At 40.6% G+C, this 16,111-nt stretch overlaps 1 protein-coding gene across 3 annotated transcripts in view; it reads right to left on the bottom strand.

Annotated features, from left to right (window-relative positions):
- DNAH9 (dynein axonemal heavy chain 9) overlaps nt 1-16,111 on the bottom strand; it is a 367,496-nt gene that overhangs the window by 291,222 nt on the left and 60,163 nt on the right. For all 3 annotated transcript variants that reach the window (XM_024564675.4, XM_053910525.2, XM_053910526.1), the window contains exons 15-17: nt 13,049-13,184; nt 9,371-9,567; nt 8,853-9,277 (exon numbers count right to left, since the gene is read on the bottom strand). In XM_024564675.4, the coding sequence (XP_024420443.2) occupies nt 8,853-9,277; nt 9,371-9,567; nt 13,049-13,184 (758 nt within the window). The remainder of the gene's footprint in view (nt 1-8,852; nt 9,278-9,370; nt 9,568-13,048; nt 13,185-16,111) is intronic.

The raw sequence follows: 16,111 nt of genomic DNA on the forward strand, positions 1-16,111 counted from the left end.
TGTTAAGATAAGAAATAGAGATAAAATATATTTTTTAAAAAACTGAAAAAGAAGATATAAAATTGTCATAAATTTATAATGATGACTAAGTATATAGCATACCCAAATTAGTGCATAAATTATTAGAACTTATAAGTTAATTTAGCAAAGTTGTTTGACACAAAATCAATATACAAAAATCAATCCCAGTTCCATAGAAAATATTATTTTAAAGTATTTTTTATACTAGGAACCAAAAAATGTGCCAAGGAATAAATCTTGGCAAACACGCAAAAATATTTTAAAAGTAATGATTACCAAGTTTCACTGAGGAGCGTTTAAAAAGACATAGGTAAAAGGAGAGAGAACATGCTCTTGAACACAAATACTCAATACTCTAAAAAAATGACAGTTCTCAAATAGATCTATAGTCTCTGTAAGTATAACAAAATCATTACAGATTTTTTCTTTTACAACTACTTTTAAAACTTGTATAAAATAGTAAAGGACAAAAATTGTTGAGACAGTCTTAATAAAAATGAACAAGTGGGGACTTGTGCGGCCAGATATAAAAATTTATTACAGAGCTATAGTATTAAGATGTGCCATATTAATGCAGCGACAGACAAGGGGCTACTTAATGTGAAAGATAAAATTATAAAACTTTTAGGAGAAAATAAAGGAGAGTATCTTTAGCATCTCAGGACAAAAAAGAATTTATTTCACAAGGCAAAAGATGACAGCATAAAGGAAAAGATGGACACATTAGGCTGTGTTAAAATTAAGAACTGCTTGTCAAAATATACCATAAATAGAGTGGAAAGACAAGCCAGAAAATGGGAGACTATGTTTGCAAACTATACAATGAGCAAAGAATTAGATATGACATATGTAAATAACTTCTAAATGCCAAAGAGAAAAAAAAAAGTCCATTAAAGGCCACAACCCACAGCCAACATCATACTCAATGGGCGAAAACTAAAAGTGTTTCCCTTAAAATCAGGAACAAGACAGGGATGTCAACTTTCATCACTCTTATTCGACATATTATTAGAAGTACTAGCCACATTGATCAGAGAAGGTGAAATAAAAGGCACCCAAATTGTAAAGGAGGGTGTAAAATAGTTATTATTCACAGATGATATATTGTGTATAAAAAACCCCCAAGTCTCCACCAAAAAACTAGTAGATCTAACAAGTTAATTTGGCAAAGCAGAGGGATACAAAATCAGTACTTAGAAATCTATAGCATTTTTATACACCAATAAAGAATTATCTGAAAGAGAAATAAAGGAAATATCCCATTTACTACTGTGACAACAACAACAACAACAACAACAACAACAACAACAAAATGAGGTACCTAGGAATAAATTTAACCAAGAAGGTAATAGACCTATACTCAGAAAATTATAAAATACTGAAGGAAGAAATTGAGAAAGATACAAACAAGTGGAAGCACATACTGTGTTCATGGATAGGAAAAATTAACATCATTAAAATGTTCATACTACCCAAAGCAATCTATAGATTCAACACAATTCCTATCAAAGTATCAATGGCATATCTCAACTTTTTAGAAAAATATTCTAAAAATCTATATGGAACAAAAAAAGATGCTGAATAGCAATCTTGAGAAACAAGAACAAAGTTGAAAGTATCACACTACCTGATACCAAACTATACCACAAGGTCATAGTAATCAAAACAGTATGGTAACTGGCATAAAAACAGATGTATAGATCAATGGAACAGAAGAGAGAGCCCAGAAATAAACCCATGATTTTATGGTTAATTAATATTTGACAAAGGAGGCAAGAACATCCAATGGCATAAAGATAGTCTATTCAACAAACAGTGTTGAGAAAATCTGTGGCACAGATATGTGCAAAAAAAATGAAACTAGACTACCAACTTACACCTTACATGGGAAGGGAATAAACTCAAAATGGACTAAAGACTTAAATGTAAGTTACAAAACCATTAAAATCCTAGGGTAAAACATAACCAGTAAAATTTCAGATATCTCTCATAGCAATATTTTTGCAAATATATCATCTCAGGAAAGGAAAAAATAAACAAATGGGACTACATCAAAGTTAAAAAAGTTTTGCACAGCAAAAGAAACCATTAACTAAATGAAAAGGCAACCCAGTGAATGGGAGAATATATTTGCCAATGATACATCTGATAAGGGGTTAATTTCTAAAATATGTTAAGAATTTATACTACTAAACACCAAGAAGACAAACAACCCAATTAAAAAAAATAGGCAAAGGACCTGAATAAACACTTCTCCAGAGAGAATATACAGATGGCCAGTAGACATATGAAAAGATGCTCAACATCACTAATCATCAGAGAAATGAAAATGAAAACCACAATGAGATATCATCTCACACCTGTCAGAATGGCCATCATTAATAAATCAGCCAATAAGAAGTGCTGTGGAGGTTGTGGAGAAAAGGAAACCCTGTGCACTGTTGGTGGGAATGCAGACTGGTGCAGCCACTGTGGAAAACAGTATGAACTTTCCTTGAAAAATTAAAAATGGAACTACCTTTTGACCCAGTGATCCCATTTCTGGGAATATATTCAAAGAAACCTGAAACACTGATTCTAATGAATATATGCTGCCCCTAAGTTCATTGCAAAGTTATTTACAATAGCCAAGATCTGGAAACAGCCTCAGCGCCCAAAAGTAGATAAGTGAATAAAGAAAGCTGTGGTGTATTTACATAATGGAATACTACTTGGCCATAAAAAGAAGAAACTTTTATCTTTTGCAACAGCATGGATGGACCTGGAGATTATTATGCTGAATGAAATAAGCCAGTTAGAGAAAGACAAATACCATATGACCTCACTGATTTGTGGAATTTAATCAACAAAATAAAACTGATGAACAAAATAGAAACAGAACATGGATACATGGAACAAACTGACAGCTGTCAGAGGGGAGGGGAGGAGAGGGGGGCTGGATGAAAGAATGTGAAGGGATTAAGCAAAAAAACAGAGATAAATACAAAGACACATACAACAGTGTGGTGTTAGCCAGGGGAAAGGGGGATGGGAGGTAGGTGGAGGTGGGCAAAAGCAGGGGGATGGGGACAGAGAGAGACTTTGCTTACACAATCCAGTATGCAGATGATGTTTTGTTGAGTTGTACACTTGAAACCTATATGGTTTTGTGAACGAATGTCACAAAAAATTCAATAAAAATTCACCCACAATAAATTCAATTAAAAAAAGGAAAAAAATGGGCAAGAGTTATGAACAGGTACAGTAGAAGAAATATAATGACTCACTCAACTTAAAAAGATGAGCACTTTACTCATAATCAGAATAATACAAAACATTTACCACAATAAGATAGCACTAAAACAAAGCCCAGCATTAAACAGTCTGTCAATAGCAACAAGTGTTGAGGATGTGGGGCTACAGGAATTTTCATACCTGGCTGCTCTACCTTGGAGGGAATTGGCATCATATGTATTCTCCTTGACTCGGCAATTCTGCTCTTATGTATAATGCCCTAGAGGAATGTTTGTCCATGCACACCATGATACATGTATGAAAACACTCATAGCAACACTGTTGACACTAGCAAAGTCTGTTCAAACAGCTCCCAGAACAGAATGGATATGTAAGCAGTGATATACTCTTATGATGGAGTACTTAGCAGTGAAAATGAATGAACCACTGTTACATTTCTAACATGAGTGGATCTCAAATATAATGCTAAGTAAAAGAAATAAAACAGAAAATTATAAAATATGCGATATTGTTTCATTTTCATAATATTTTAAAATGCAAATCTATATACACCTATAAATGTATAGATATATGTATATATGTATATGTGTCTGTAAATTTACACACACATATACATATATACACACATATACATATACACATGCATGGGTGTATAATATATATATTAAGCCATGGATGTGTACATGTATAGATGGGCCATGTATGTGTATATGTATGCACATATATGTATGTATGTATAACATATATATTAAGCCATGGAGAAAAGCATGAGAAGGATTATTTCTCATTTAGGGTAGGAGTAACATCTAGTAGGGAGGAAAGGGATTTGATCAGGGAGAAGTACATAAGGAAATTTTAAAATACAGTCAACGTTCTGTTTCTTAGCTGGATAAGGCAAATACAAGTATTTGTTGTAATATTTTTCTCTAAATTGTATGCATGCTATAGTTTATGATAAAACTGTCCATAGAGACAATGGATGAAGAAGTAAAAGAATCAAATATAAAGATATCTATATTGTGCTGTAGCCAGAAAGACTTGTGGGGCCATGTTCTTTCTTTCTTTTTTTTTAAAGGTGGCAGCTCTGACAATACATTTGCATGCTGTTGAGAATTGATAGGGAATGTTTAAGGAGATAAGATCTTGAGTAGAAGAGAGGGAAGAGGTCAGACTTAGAAAAGCAGGGAGAGTTTATCCACTGGAACAGTTGAGGTCATTGAAAGTATGGCTGCAAATACAAGTAGGATGGTTAATTTTGGGGTGAGAAGGAGCATTAGTTTTCTCATGATTGCTTCTAATTTTTCAGTGAATGAGAGACAAAGTTATAAGGGCAAAGAAGATGTTTGAGGTTTAAGGAGAAAGAGGAAAAGGAGGTCTGAGAGAATTGTTAAATATCTATGAAAATGTGCAGGATCTACTTGAATTTTATGTTTATACATGAGATTTGGCAGAAGAATGGTTTGTTCATTTTTTCATCAAGTATGAATCACTCAGGTGCATGTGTGGAGCACTGAATTTAGACAGAGTCAGGGTTTTACAAGGTGGGAGTGGGAATGGTGAGCAAGGATAATGGACACCGAGAAAGCATGGGGACCAATGAGTTGAAAATCCTGATGGGTCTGAAGAACTTTTCGTGGCAGTATTGCCAAGTAAGTGAGCTGGAACGACACCAGCTGGCGGTGGAGAATGGAATGGTCAAACCTGAGATTTTGAAGGGAGAACAATTACCTCTAAATCTTTCTACCTGCCCCACCAAGAGTGCAAGGCAGAATTAGGTAGCAGAAGTGTGGTAGAAGGAAAGGACATTGGCAAGAGAGATCAACGAAATAAAAGGAAGGTGTAATGGAGACTATGTGGAGGTTGCATCATGGAGGGTGATTATCAGCTGAAGGCGGGGAAAAGGGACTGAGCCAGATGGTAAGATCTGCAGTGATGGGGCAGGATGACTGTATGCAGACTAGTGGCAGTTCATACTGTCTGATAGAATTTGTTCCAGTGGAGCTGAGGATTTTGAAAGAAGAGATGGTGAAATGATTTGGAAGAAATAATGAGGAGCAAGGATATCTTACCTATGTCCAAGACCAGTGGTAAGAGGGGGACAGGGTAAAAGTCAGTCCCTACCTGGGAGGGATACAAGGGTAGGTAGCAGTGTCTTTAGGAGAGGGCTGGGCTTCAGTTAGTGCAGAAAGAGGGTAAGAGAAGGTGAAGAGAGCAGTGAGCATTTGCTGATAGAAGACCCCAAGGTCTGTAGGAAGGTCACAGTGGAAGGCTCTGCAAGGGCCAGGGTGGGGTTGGGGTAGATGAGGATGTGGAGGGCCGAATAGGAGTTGAGTTTACATGATGTTATGGATGGAATATTTGCATCCCCCACACATTCGTACATTGAAGCCCCAGCCTCCAATGTGATGAGATTTGGAGGTGTGCCCTTCAGGAGGTGATTATGGTTGGATGAGGCCAAGAAGTGCATATGGGGCCCTCATAAGGAACTAGTGGCCTTATAAAATGAGGAAGACACACACACTCTCTCTCTCTTTCTGTGTATGTGTGTGTATGTCTGTCTCTCTCCTCCCCTCCCCCAGACACTGAGGAAGGGCCATGTGAGGATACAATGAGAAGGCAGCTGCCTGCGAGCCGGAAAGATAGCTCGCACCAGGAATTATATGGGCTGACATATTGATCGTGGACTCCCTAGCCTCCAAAATTGTGAGAAATAAATTTCTGTGGTTTAGGCCACTCAGTGTGTGTTACTTTTTATGGCAGCTACTAGAATTCTAGCACCAATTCCAATGTGTATGTGTAGGGTGAGGGTGGGGGCAGGTTTCTCACACCAACACCAATCATTTGTCCCATAATTCAAATCAACTTTGAGACTATCTCCCTGGAGACAGCACTGATTCCACAGGTTAAGGGCTCAGTCCTATATGACTGCCCTACTCCCTTCAAACACCAATCATAATTCCACTTATCACTTGTACCTCTGACTGACCAGTTATAGATCAGAGGTTTCAACAACCTCCTCCTTGGGTTCAATTAATTTGTGAGAGCAGCTCCCAGAACTCAGAAAGCCTGTTTTCTTACTAGGTTATTGTTTTATTATAAAAGAATATAACTCAGGAACAGCCAGATAAAAGAGATGCACAGCACAAGGCATGGAGAAAGGACATGGAGCTCCACACCCTCTCTGAACCCACCCCTTCCCCCAAATCACTACATGTCCATCAAGTTGCAATCTCTCCAATCCCTGTTGTTTTTGGTTTTCATGAAGGTTTTGTTATTGAGAACTAATTGATTAGATCTTTGGCCATTGGTGATTGATTCAATCTCCAGACCCTCCCCAACAGAGTTGGTGCATCTGAAAGTTCCAATTCTTCAATCACATAGTTGGCTCTCCTGGCAACCAGACCCCTTCCTCAGGTAGGATCCAAAAGTCACCTCATTAATATAACAAAAGACACCTTTATCAGTCCCATCACTTGGCAATCCAAAGGGTTCTAGGAGCTCTGTGCCAGAAAAGAGGATAATGACCAAATATATATTTGTTATCATAAATCACAGTATCAGAGCAGCCCAAGCTGAAAAAGATAAATGATAAAAACAGAGTTGGACTTGTGACAGTAAATGAAGCGTACATAAGTTGTAAGGCAAGGTGGGGTTAATACTGACACCCACTACAGGAAGGGGGAAATCACAAAGTTACATGGCACATGGCGGACACTCAGTAATAAATGGTTTTTTTTGTTTGAATTATGTCTATTTTACCTAATTCTTGAGAACACAACAACTCACTCTCCTAAAGTGTAGCAAAGTAGTTCATGAAATCACCAACCAATAGAACTGGAAGGCGCCTTACGGATGTCTAGTCATACTATCTTCTTTCAAAGGTGAGGAAATAAGGGTTCACAGACTCGAAGTAAGGTCTCCTAACTGCTCCCCTGTGTGTTTATCCCGTGAAACCAGCTGTTAGACCCTGCAAAGCCTTGCCTGATGGGACTCATGGCAGTTGCTATCACCATGCCCTGTATCAACCACATGTCTCTGAAGGTCTGACAGCTGGGGCCTGGCTGACCCTGGAGGAACTGCCCCTCCCAGGTGAAACACTTTCTGGGGATTGTAAAGGACTCGCCTTTGATTATGGTTTGCAGGTGCAAATCAGTCAGTCCAGGATCTATACCCCCAGCCACTTCCTCTTACTGTCTCTCACACTCCGTGCCACTGTTCCCCTGTCTACCCTGCCCACCGCAGGGCCAGGTGCCAGGCAGCTAAGGACAGCCCAGAGCCTCTTGAAATTACTCAAACTAGCCAATCCTAAACCTGCTTACCCTGGATCACCCATTCTTTTCCATGGGAACCTCAATAAGGGCTCTGACTGTGCAGGGAGCTCTCCTGTGTGCACTGCTCGGTGTGGCACACCCCTGTCCTTTTGGGGTCTATGAGTCTAACAAATTGTCTTTTCAATGCTGATGTCCTTACCTGTTGGTCTCGTGATACCTAAATAATTATAAAACCTAAATCTTATAAAACTCCCCCATGATCTTGGGTCACCAGACTTCCTACTGGAAAGGGATCACAGGCCACCTGTCCCTCAAACTTTACTCCCTTCAGGGCCGTCACGGTCCCCTCCTCCACTCCCACCACAGCTTCCCCTTCTTGCCTCTCTGAACATAGAAAACTGGCCTCTTCTTAAATAATACCTACAAAGCCCTGTTTGAAACATCCCACATTGCTTTCCTGTGGTTTTCACGGGGTGGACCATCACCCCTGCAAAGTCTCTGAATCCGTTTGTAGCCAGACACATTTTCAACTTGGCTGTTTCCATTCTAGGTCACTGAGCAGGCCAGCTGCAGCACTCAAGACCAGCACCAAACTTCGGGAGGGGGCAGATCAGGTGTCCTATAGCATCAGCTGGCCCCAAAGGATGATAGCTGAACAGGGATGGTGGTACCCAGCCGGATTTTGTGGAAAGGGGGTGGGAGTCGAGACCCTGACTGTGGTGGATCTGTGGGGACAAAGCTAATGTGAAGTGTCCGGGAGACTGCTTTCCAACTTGATTATTCACCTACAAGGTGAGGCTCTGGTATGGAAGGCCTGGTGCCAGGCTGAGAGGTCTGAGTCCCAATGGAAACAGACAGAATTTCAGATCTAATCTGTCACAAGGCTGGAGTGGCCCAGACAGGCACCCAGAGTGTGTTGGTTCAGTGACACCCACATTGCACAGCTGGATGATCTGGCCCCAGGAGTAAGTGGTAAAATAGAATCTGGGAGGCCCATTAGATCCCCCTCTGCCTCTCAGACTTAAGGAGATTTTAACAGTTGGGAAGGGAGGTTGGATCTGCTGTTGTTGCATTGAACATTATTTACCACTTACTGAGTGCCTTTCACAAAATGGAAAATAAAACAAAAACAAGCCACATTTAGTGAACAAAGGAGAGGGCAGGACTAAGGTTACCATGGGTGTCCAAAAGCCTAGAACCTACAACTGGCTGTTTTAATTCACTTAACCAATGAGCCCATGGGCAAATATATGAAGGCAAATTAAAAACATAATACTCCCAACAGTCTGGGATGCTGGACGAAAGCTAAGGAAACCCCCGTATTACCTGTTGGTGACATAGTCAACAAGATGCTGTTTGAACAGGAGGCTCCACCTCTTAATTAGATTCAGCAGAGATGCTTTAAAGGGTCTCACATCGATCCTCATCCAGCAATCAAATACCTTGATGGGCTCCAGCTTGCACACATCTTCATAGAGCTTTTCATAGGAGTCAATCTGTGCTTTAAACTGGTGGAGGAGGGGCGGGTTCTCTGGGATGCCATCTTCTGCATGGATTTCAATCTCTTCAGGTGTGAGGATGTGCCCATACAGCAGAAACTGGGCCAGAATCTCCTTCTGGTCCTCCACATAGAGGTAGGAGTACTGGCTGAAGGTGTTTCGGTAGCTGCAGCAGAGGGCCATCATGCCCTGAACTCTGTCCATGAGTGTGCTCCGCATCCTTGCCAAGTCGGCCATGGCTTCCATGCAAACCTGGGGAATAAGACAAGAGCAGGCAGATCACATCAACACTCTGCAGCGAGTCCCAGGTCTGGCAGGAAGGTGGGGTGGCTGCAGATCCAGTACCTGATAGTGGGGAGCGCTGTTTCGTGGGGAAAGCCGTGGCACCAAAGATGCTATTCTAAAAATGCTGGTGACAAGACCCTCAACCATGTCATAGAAGCTGCCTTCCACTCCAGACTCCACAGATGGAGAGAAAACTAATTCTGGGATTGCTAACCTCAGCTGTGCTTCAAATATTGGGTTGAGTCCTGGCTTACATTCTGGAAAACAAGAACAAAATAAGGAAAATAGGTAAAATGGGCAAAGAAAAGTACCATTTTAAAAACACCGAGAGCATTTCTTTCCTTTAAATGAGCTGCTCAGTATAGAAAATGGAAAGATAAACTTTGCTAACACCCAGAAAAGGGGGGGCCTCAGTCCTACAGTGTTTATCAGTAGGGGAAATACTGTCATTTTGAACCGGCCAAGTTTTAAGTTTGGTGCAGGGCTGTCCTGGGTGCTGTACAACAGTTCCTCTCCTTGTCTTCACAGAACATATTCCAGTGACGGATCAACCGAAGCCAGTCTCCTTCCATGTTCTCAAATGCCTCCTGGGAGGCAGTAGAGAGTCTGGTTGAGAAGGGGTAGATTTTGCAAAGCCCATTTTTTTGGAAGCAGCTCATTTCTTCCTAGGCACAGACTAGACAATACCACTGGCAGCCAGTAGGGGGGATGGGGGTTCTGTCCCTGGTTGCACAGGTATGAAAAGCAAAGAGACATTACAGTTCTGCCTGTTCTGTTTCCTGTCTATAAAAACAGAACTTATTTTAATTCTGTAGTCTTATAGTGATAAAAAATTTTAAAACAGTATATAAGTAATTTAAAAATTCCTGATAACTTGCTAGACAACTCATCTTGCTAAATTTAAATCAAAATATAACATGGAGTAAGATATTCCAAGTACAAGATAAATGCCAAAACTTTTATCAATAACTACTTATTTTCATATATCTTTTGGGTGGTAGGAATATTTAGGGGACTGTTATGTGTTGGGTACTGTGGGTGGCAGAGACTACTAAGTGGGATTTATTGGCCTCTTTTCCCAGAACTAGAGTTGTAAGTGTGCACATGGCATTTCCCAGCTTGCAGCAAGGTGTGGCTGTGTGGTTCCCTCACCAGCAGGATGTAGGGAGAAGTGATGGTGCCACTCCTGGGCCAGGGCCTTGAAGACAGCAGGTGAGCCTTCTCTCCCCTCCCCTAGGGCGGTGGCCCAGCTAAAGCAGAGAACAAAGACCAAGCCCTGGTGGGTGGTGAAACCATGGGATGGAAGGGGCCTGCACACTAACTTGAAGCACTTGCTTTGGGCTAGTGCGTGGGGCATAAGCTTGTTTGCCTTTTAAGCTGCCCTACTGATAGAGTTTTGATATCATTCTCCCTAACAACAACAACAACAACAACAACAACAAAACCTGAGGGCTCCTCAGAGATATGTAAAACTAGACTCCGGCCCTTAAAACTTCAGAATAATAAATTTGCATTATTGGACTCAGGAGTGTCCCATAAAATGCATATTTAACTCAAGGGAATGTAAGTTTACCAATATCATAGTAACTATACTACTATTGTAGAACAGTTCTTTTAAAAAAACTTTTAAGATTACGCTTTGCCTATGTACTCATGATATATTCTGCATTCCTGCATGCATCAGATGCTTCTAATTTAGTAGGCCAGGTTGCCCGCAGTTTAAAGGATTTATAAGACTTTCAAGGCTACTTTGACTCTATGGAGTTTTGCCCCATATGCTGTCATGAGAACCCAATCCCTATGTTAGATGCAATGCCAGCATAATGACCATACAAACCAGGTGGTCCTGGTGGCTCCACAACCTTGGTGCGAGTAAACCACTTTAGCAGTTAAGAAGGGGAAGACGATTTCTGGAGAGTGGGTAGAATTCAGCCTTGGCAGGGTTGCATTCAGTGAATTTTCTGGGAGGCCAGACCAAAGTATAGGAATGGTGTTTGCTTGATCAAACAAGAGAAGGTAGAAATAGTAAGGTGGACCAGAGTAATAAATTGCCCAGCTGGCTACTGTGAAGGGTCACAACGATTTTCTTCTTAGAGGCTACTCTCTTTAGGCTCCTTCACCTTCACCAATGCCTTTTCCATTTTATCTGTAGCTCCTCAGTTCAGGCAGCTGCTAAATCTAGTTCCTGTCCATCTTACAGTGTGAAGAAAGTGTGCACCCCTCTCCTCACACTTCCATGGAGAAAAGGTAGCTTTGTCAATCTCGGAAAAATACTATCATTTCCTCTCTCCATCCTCTCGTTCCCACTCTCTCCTTCCCACATGAGGAAGACAACCTGCCACATCAGACAGTGCAGGTCGGGGGAGCGATTGGTCAAAGGTGAGTCACTGCATTTAGGGGCCATCCCTTGAGCACTGCCTACACATGTGTCTGGCTGAGGCATCTTCCTAGATCTTGGAGGAGGAATGGGAGACCAGAAATTCCAAACCTCCAACATAAGAGGAGGTTGGTCTGTTCACGCAGGTGGGCACTGAGGGGCCTGGCCCCTGGGAACCAGCTCTCCGGTCTCAGTATCTCTGTCCCTTGCCTCATGGTGGCTTACCCCCAGGATCTAGAAGGTGACCATGCTGGCTGACTATGCTGGAACCCCTGTTTCCTACTGCTGCATTTTGTTGATTTGGGGAACCCCTGCACCCTGCCAGCAAACCCCTTGCCTTTGACCTCAGCCTCTGCACCAGCAAAGACCATGGGGGCGTTGCCCATCTGAGCTCCACCCAACACTGGGCCTCGCTCAGCTCCAGCTCAGCCTCAGGGTCTGCATGTGCCCTTTTGCATGGGTGGGATGCCTGGACACAGATCTTGGCCTGCCTATTTTAACTCCGCATTTGATTTCTTTCCTTTGGTTGGACTTGATATCTTAAAGTCTCATCCCACCTTCATCTTCTGCCTTCAAAATATTCACCTCTGCCTTTCCATTGATGAATTCTTCCATATGACCCTTGCTGAGTTCCTCAGAATCTACCAGATGTGAAAGGTTTAATTCAACTTTATTCCTGACCTCTTCTGCCCTTTCCATCCCACTCCTTACTAGCTGAGGTTAGGTCTTACTGCAATATATTTGATTCTCTGAACCTTAACCCAGTGTAGCTACCATAAATCCAAGGCCCTTAGCTATCATTTAACCCTCAAAGAGTACCATTACCTTCTTCTTAACATTCCTTTTCCTTCTGAAAGCTACCTCATTCCTGGCCTCTTCTCTGATCCTTTTTCACAGAGAAAAACTTCTTCCACTTAACCTGGCTACTACAACCTCTCTGAGTTCTCAAAGCTACAGAGATAGAAGATAGTAAGCTCAAAGGCAGAGACTGCCCCACCCCCATGGCCACAAGTCAAATACAGCTGAAACTGCCTTTACTAATTGTGCTTCCCAGTATTCCAGCTTACTCGCTTCTCTACTAAAGCTTGATTTACATTGAATAAGCTTTCATGTTTTCACTTTTGAACTTCACTGTCTTAGAGCCTGGTCTATCATCTGAGCTTTGGAACAACCAAAGTCTCTTCTGTTTGAACAGTGTAGAAACTCAATACCTTTACTATATTACTGTGTATAATTCACAAAATGTTCACCATCTTTTTGGGAAAAGTCACAAAGCACTCAATTGCACTTCACTGTAACTCAACAGATGCCATTACTGTTACCATACTTTTAATAACCCACATGTATAAGCCAGTGATTACCAGTGTTTTCCAGGAGGTACTGGAGGGAGCACTCAATGGCAAGAAAGAATCCATCCAGCAGCATATCATCGATGTAGTTAACGTAAGTCTTCCAGATATCGGAGGCTGGGTCTGCTGAAAAAAGACCCAGGTTTTCCTAAAAAGTAAAGAAGTGATGTAAATCCTCTTTAATAATAAGAAAGTTCCGATCATCATTAATGGGACTATGAATAACACATGAAGAAAAAACATTCCTGTGAAGAATTGCTATTATATGCCTATCAAATCCATTTTATCTTATGGGAATCACCACTGACTGAAAGAAACATAAAGGTAACCCATAAAGGGGAGATGGTGCCTCATCCTGCCTCTGGGGAGGAGGGCTGGTTCAGGCCACCTTCTCAGCAGGGATGCTACTGGATGCAGTGTGTGCATCATAAATGCTGACCGATGTGCTGTGAAGAAAGATGCGCTGAAGCAGAAGTCAGGCTGGAACACTGAGGGTAGAAGGCATTATGATTCAAGAATTACAAGAAATTCGGGGTTCAAACAAGTAAAGCATTTCCTGGATAATCCTTAGAAATGAGCTGGAGTGTTGTGCTATTGGCATTTAATATCAACTAAAAACCTTCGTTATACTGAGTGATTTAGAAAATGTTTACACATAAAAAAATTACACATGTCCTCTCCTTTTCTCTTTCTCTTTCACTCTCTCCTGCTGGTACGTCAAGTGCTCTTCATCATTTTCATTATTAAGCCTTTTTACAGCAACTTTCCATTTATCTTGTATCTTCAATGAAAGTTGCAACTACTTTGCAGAAATAAATTTTTTAGCTGACTCACATCACTTTACAGACATTGTCATGTAGTAAATCTGCCTGAATCAAAAAAAAAAAAAAAGTCAAGGTCCTGTCTTCAAGTAACAAAACTAAAATTTCTAACATCCCCTACCTACACTTTTCCTTCCTAAGTACAATTAGGATTTTCTTAATGACTTAAAGTTCATCAGCATACAAATCATAACACTGTGACAATATAGGGTTGCTTTCAGGTATTATTAAGATTTGTATGCTTCTATATTTTAAAACTTAGTTATTTGACTGCTTTGTATAGTTGTTCTTTCTCCTCCCAAATGTCATGCAATCAATACAGTTATCTGTACTTTTAACCTCTCTATCTCAAATCTACTACAGATTAAAAAGATCTAGCTCAGGTTTCTGATCCTAGACAACACAGACAAATGAGATTTGTCTTGTCCTTCTGCTACAAACAACTATGGAATACAAGAAACAATTGTTTTGGGTAATGGATAACAGGTAGTAAAGGGATGTGATCCTTGGGAAAAGGGAAACACTTAAGGTGAGCTGTACAACCACCTGGCTTTACCTAGAGATACTTTCCAACCCATGACAGAGGAAAGTGGATCTGAATTACAAAGTCCTTCCTGCTGGGCAGGAAAAAAAAGAAACTGGGGTTTGGAGCTGCTGACACTGCTGAGTTCTCTTGAGTCTTTGAGAATTAACCTGAACATGTTTAGGGCAAGACTCTGAAAGTCCTGCAGAGAACAGTTACTGGGGATCTAAGCTGAATGGAGATTGTGTTGGTTACAAAGTACTGGAAGATGTTTGCATTCTATCAGAAATCATGAAAAGACCTCACAGGTAACCAGGAATTCAGTAGAGACCTCAAAAATGCTGTGCTTTAAGATTAGAGCTGCTCGCACAATTTACAATAGCTAAGTACTGGAAGCAACCGAAGTGCCCATCAGCAAACGAGTGGATCCAAAAACTATGGTATATTTACACAATGGAATTCTACGCAGCAGAGAGAAAGAAGGAGCTTATACCCTTTGCAACAGCATGGATGGAACTGCAGAGCATTATGCTGAGTGAAATAAGCCAGGCGGTGAGGGACAAATACCATATGATCTCACCTTTGACTGGAACATAATCAATAGAAGAAAAAACCAAACAAAATATAACCAGAGACATTGAAGTTAAGAACAATCTAAGAATAGCCAGAGTGGGGGGGGTGGGTGGGCCGGGGACAGTGGGAAGAGGGGATTACAGGAACTACTATAAAGGACACATGGACAAAACCAAGGGGGAGGGTGGAGGTGGGGGAGGGAGGTGGGTTCACCTGGGGTGGGGTGGAGGGATGGGGAGAAAAGGCATACATCTGTAATTGAATAACAATAAAAAAATAAATAAAAAATAAATAAAGATTAGAGCTGCTCTGTTCTATAATAACTTCTTTAGACCCTCCCTAATAAAGCTTAAACTTGAGCTTCAACAGGATCAAGATGCCGCACCAGTAAGTTAACTTCCTGCCAAAAGAGAAACAGACTCTTCAAGGGAAATAACACCCGGATTCTAAAGTGGTACCCAACATGACTAGAACATAATAAAAAATTACTAAACATGCAAAGAAGCAGGAAAATGTGACATTTAACCAAGAGAGAAAATCACTAAGAGAAAACTCAGAAAATAGCTGCCATACCAATCCTGGAATGCCTACTTCTTAGATTTAGTGTATGTAAAAGAAAAATAAATTTCTGTTGCATTTTTTAAAAGACAGAAAAATAAAATAGATGTTTGAATTAGCAGACAATAATGTCATAATTTAATCAAAAACTCCTCAAATTTGATGAAAAGCTCAAGAAGCTCACAGTCTCTAAGCAGGATGAATATAAAGGAAACTCATCTAGGCACATCATAATCAAATGGGAAAAATACAAAAATTTAAAAAGACTCCAGTAAAAAATCCTGATGGAAAAAATACAATACATATAGAGGAACAAAGACACAAATTACAGCTGGCTTCTGATCAGAAACATTGGGGGAGAGAAGATAGTAAAATGACTTCTGAGAGAAAAACAAAATTGCCTACTCACAGTTCTATATTCAGTGAAACTATGCTTCAAAGACAAAGGTGAAATAAGAACATTTTCAGATAAACAGAAACTGATAGAATGTGTCATTAGCAGACCTAAACAGCAAGATGGTAACTCAATTCTACAGAAAGGAAAAACAAGTGTGGAAATAGTGAGTTTGTGGGTAAGTCTATTTTCCTGAGTTTTTAAAG

This window comes from Desmodus rotundus, chromosome 9, assembly GCF_022682495.2.
Source record: "Desmodus rotundus isolate HL8 chromosome 9, HLdesRot8A.1, whole genome shotgun sequence".
Classification (NCBI taxonomy): Eukaryota; Metazoa; Chordata; class Mammalia; order Chiroptera; family Phyllostomidae; genus Desmodus; species Desmodus rotundus.